The following is a 4636-nucleotide window of genomic DNA, read 5'->3' on the forward strand; positions in this document are numbered from 1 at the left end:
ATGGAATCATTTAAAATGTGAAGTAGTTGGGAAAATAAGGTATTTTGTTGTATTAGTATGTTAGAGACTTAGTTGAAAAAAACAGAGCTAAATGCTGACCACACAGAGAGATCTAATAAAAAGATCTAAAGCTAAAAACAGACAACCATCTTACATCAAATATCTATTTTTTTTGTAATTTGGGGAAAATTATAACCACATAAGGCACAGGTGATAGGTCATTTTATTTCTAAAAAATGAAATAACATAAGTGAAATACACCACAAATAAAATTGAACCATAATGAAATACACAAAGATGTAGAATATAAAAGTGAAAACTATTGATGATCACTTCAGTAGTGATACTAATCAGACAAAAGTTGATAAAGATGCAGGCCATGTGCAGGAAGAGTCAGTAATGAGAAAAGGTAAGAATTTGTAAAATATATGTCTCACAAATGAACAAAAATGTAAATGAAAATTTAAAATATTCTATCATTTTAAACTAACATACATTAAGTTGCCCACATTTTATTTTAGGTCAAGTTCTTATCATGGGGGCTTTACTTTTTTTCCATTTTCTCTCATAAATTTCAATTAACCAAAAGGATATACAGTAAGTAGTTCTTTAAAATAACCCAACCATGTTAAAAAATATTGAAATACTAAGTTGAAAATATTCAGATATATATATATATATATATATATATATATATATAAAAAACCTTGAATAGATTCATCAATCACTTTTACACAAAGATAGTTCCTAATAGCCCTCAGGTTTCTTTTTTTAAGATATTAATTTAGGATTTATAGAAATGATAATTTTCTTTTTCTCATCATATTTCAGTATTTTACATTACATTATCAATTATATCTACGATATAAAGAGGGCAGGGAGCATACAACTTCAGGAGAAGAAACTGATTATTCATTAACATGCAAATCGCCTTTCCAACTTGGGCCCGGCAGGATGGCTCCCGCAAAGAAGGGTGGTGAGAAGAAGAAGGGCCGGTCCGCCATCAACGAGGTGGTGACCAGAGAATACACTATCAACATTCACAAGCGCATCCACGGAGTGGGTTTCAAGAAGCGTGCGCCTCGGGCGCTCAAAGAAATCCGGAAATTTGCCATGAAGGAGATGGGAACTCCAGACGTGCGCATTGACACCAGGCTCAACAAAGCTGTCTGGGCCAACGGAATAAGGAACGTCCCATACCGTATCCGTGTGCGATTGCCCAGAAAACGGAATGAAGATGAAGATTCACCAAACAAGCTCTATACATTGGTTACCTATGTACCTGTCACCACGTTCAAAAATCTACAGACAGTTAATGTGGATGAGAACTAACTGCTGAGTGTCATAAATAAAGCTCTAGAACCACCAAAAAAAAAAAAAATGCAAATCAACCACTGGAAATTCCAGGGCTGGGCAGGGAAAGTGCTGATCCAAGTATTAGGAATCCTGTGTGGTCCAAGGACATGAAATGTCATATGTAACAAAAAAATGTATCATGGAACTAGCACAATGAGTGAAAATAAGAGCAGGAGAAAGGGTAAAAACTAGAAGTCTTTGGAAGAGAAATCATAATATTTAAATTAGAAAATGTAGACCAATAGATATGGCATGAGCGTTTCTTATGCCACAGAGACCACTTTGCTGTGGTTATCGAACCTTGCAGCCCTTGAAGAACTGAGGTAATTTCCAGGTATTGATGGCTCATGATTTCCCCTGATCACAGAGGTTCTGTGATTTAATTAAGCGTCCCTGCTCTCAAAGGCCAATAGATGAACTTGCCTGCCAATGAGGGTATTTGGACTAAAGTTTTGGGTTTATTTTTACACTTAAAAAAATTTTTTTAAATTTGGGGGGAGGTAATTTGGTCTAATGTTTTTTGATTCAAAATTTAGTATAAGAAACTTCTTACACTAAATAATTGTGGCAGTGGGGAAAGGGAGAGACCGAGATTGGAGATTTTGGAGGACTGATAAATAAGTTTATACTGTATAGCACAGGGAACCATATTCAATATCTTGTAGTAACCTATGGCGAAGAAGAATATAAGAACAAATGTATGTATGTTCCTATGTGACTCAAGTATTGTGCTGTACGCCAGAAATTAACACAACATTGCAAACTGACTGTACTTCAATAAAAATATATTCCAGAGGATTCCAGAGGGAACTTGGTGAGGCCTTTTTCTCTCTGGACGTTCTTCAAGTCCAGGGGTCACGTCTCATCTGAGGTCGCATTTCAGAGGGGACAGTGAGAATAGGAGGCGGGGTGGGGGTGAGGGAAACCACACTAGGGAGCGGAGACCCATGGGGTCCAGCAGGACAGCAGCGGGCGGGACCGGGAGGCACTTAGAGACATTCGCGCCCCAGCGGAGGCCGTTTAGGAAAGGCCTAGGGGTTGAGACAAGCCTGTGTCCCCTCGGTGGCTCAGGAGGCGGAGTCTTCTGTTTATTTGTTTGTTTCAGGCGGCGGAGTCTTGATTCGAAATCCCGAAGGTTTGCCCCAAGGCTTCATCCCACCCCCGGCGAGTCCCCGCTCCTCCCGGCCCGGTGAGTCCTCCTTGCCGGCCCGAGGCCGCGCTCCGAAGAGAAAGAAAGGAAAGGAGCTCTGCGGTGCCCGGGTCCCATGGGATCCCGAGGGTCCGACTTCCCGCGCCCGGGCCTGCGGAGCCCTAGTCGGCCCGCCGGCACTCCCGCCGGGACCACCTCACGGCAGTCCCGCAGGACGGGAAGCAGCCCAAACCCTGCGGCCCGATACACCTGCCACCGGAAGTGATCCTTCTTCGGAGGCTGAGAGGGCACGGGGGGCGTCGGAAGAGGACTGAGAAGCGCAGAGCGAGCCCTGAAGACCACGCAGTTTCCATGCCTTGGGGAGGCGCCCTGCAGGGACCGAGGGGCCAGCGGTAGCCCCGAGTCAGACTCCGTGGTGTGTACAGACGAGGTACAATAATTCAAAACCTAAAGGGAGGGGGCAGCTTTTAGGTGGACAAGGCGTCCTGATAAGGAGCTGTTAGGCATAAGATGAGGAAGTAGATTTTGATTGTGCGAGATCTATTAAGTAAGGAAAGAAAAGGACAGACCTGTATACAGAGTGACTTTATTTTTACTAAACAACAACAAAAAACACTTGTGTCAGAATACATATCGTGGTGCAAGCACTCATAGAGGGTGTATTCAAGTGCAAAAGAATTGTAAAAACATACCATGTTGCGAACTTTGTTTTTCTCCATGAGACTTTTCACTTTCTTTTTCATAAATTTGTGTACTGTAGTGCACCTTTATTAACAATGGTCATCCTGATATTTTATTCATAAAGTTGCAGAGTATATTGAAAAACAAATGTATATGTGTAAAACAATTTTATATTCTATTGAAACAACAGTTCCATGTTTTAGGGATAGATCAGCTGTTGGGTGCACCCCCAGGCCTGCAAGCCTCCTAATGGCCCAGCCTGAAGACGGAAGAAAGAGCTCAGAGACAGCTACAGAGACATCCATGGCTTAATGGGGAGGGGATCTTACCCAAAGCAAGGCCCCGAGGAGCATTCCACCGTGGTCAGTAGACAGCAAGCAGGATATGACAGCTGTCTTAACAACTTACAGGGGAGAGGGAGGTTACCAGCTTTAGAGGGAATCACTGTCAGGTTGGCTTATATGTTATCAGGGACATCAGCAGAGGAACATACCCCTTACTGCGCCTTTCATGAAATATCCGAGTGAAGACCTTTTGACTTAGGTTAGAACAATCACCAGCTGGGGCAGGCAGCAACTCTGTAGACATTTACTGAATAGGCACTTTGATTAAGAGGGAAGGTCAGTGAGGTGAGTAGGGTGTAGGTGAAGCAGGGACTAGTGGTGCAGGGGAGGTACAAAGAGCAAAAGAACAGCCTTCGTGGGTGGCCTGATCGTACACCAGCGTTTCTCCCTGAGTTGGACACTATCACTGACTATACAGGCAGGAGAGCCTTTTCTGTGGGCACCAGAAGTAGTGCCTTCCCCTTTATCCATCTGCTATAGTGCTGCCCAATATCTCCTCTCCACCTTCTGGTCATGGTCACGTCTATTTTCTTGTCCCTGACCAAAGCTTCCAAAATGACTTTCATACCTCAGGCTGCATGTATTTTAAGAGCAATAGGATAACGTTTATGTGTTTCCTGTTACCAGTGGCTATCAACTTGGGTTGGATTCACGGAGTCTGAGATAACGTCCAAACACTTGTGATCAGGAGCATCTAAGGCTCTTCAATCCTCTTAAACCCCTCCGCCGTGCTTGCCCCGCCCCTTCGTAAGGATGAATCCCTACCCCGCCCTAGAGGTCATTTCCCAGCGCCCCCGAGACGCTCCTTGTCTTTTCCCCAGGTGGTCCCGGTGTTCAGTGCCCTTCCCTGAGGCCTTAGCACTACCTTACCCAGAAGATTGTGCGCCAAGGGGCAGAGGCCATAGCCCAATGACAGTCCAGAAAGGAGGCGTTTCCGGGTCAGCAAACATTTCGTTGAGGGGCTTCCGGCGGCTTCCTGACGGCCATTTTGGTTGCTGTGGAGTCCGTTGATTGCGTGAGAGGGTCGCGTGTCCCGTGAGGGGAGCGACGTGACGGGCCTAGAGGGCGCAGGAGGAGGCTCTGTCCGCGCTGCACGGGTGCGGGT

At 44.7% G+C, this 4636-nt stretch overlaps 1 protein-coding gene across 1 annotated transcript; it reads left to right on the forward strand.

The window, feature by feature from the left end:
- Nucleotides 1-910: 910 nt before the first annotated feature.
- On the forward strand, nucleotides 911-2154 carry LOC102526857 (large ribosomal subunit protein eL31-like). The gene has a single exon (XM_072966495.1). The coding sequence runs from the start codon at nucleotides 955-957 to the stop codon at nucleotides 1330-1332; it is 378 nt and encodes a 125-aa protein (XP_072822596.1). The 5' UTR covers nucleotides 911-954; the 3' UTR covers nucleotides 1333-2154.
- The last annotated feature ends 2482 nt before the right edge of the window (nucleotides 2155-4636 follow it).

The sequence above is a fragment of the Vicugna pacos genome, chromosome 9 (genome assembly GCF_048564905.1).
Source record: "Vicugna pacos chromosome 9, VicPac4, whole genome shotgun sequence".
In the NCBI taxonomy this organism is placed as follows: Eukaryota; Metazoa; Chordata; class Mammalia; order Artiodactyla; family Camelidae; genus Vicugna; species Vicugna pacos.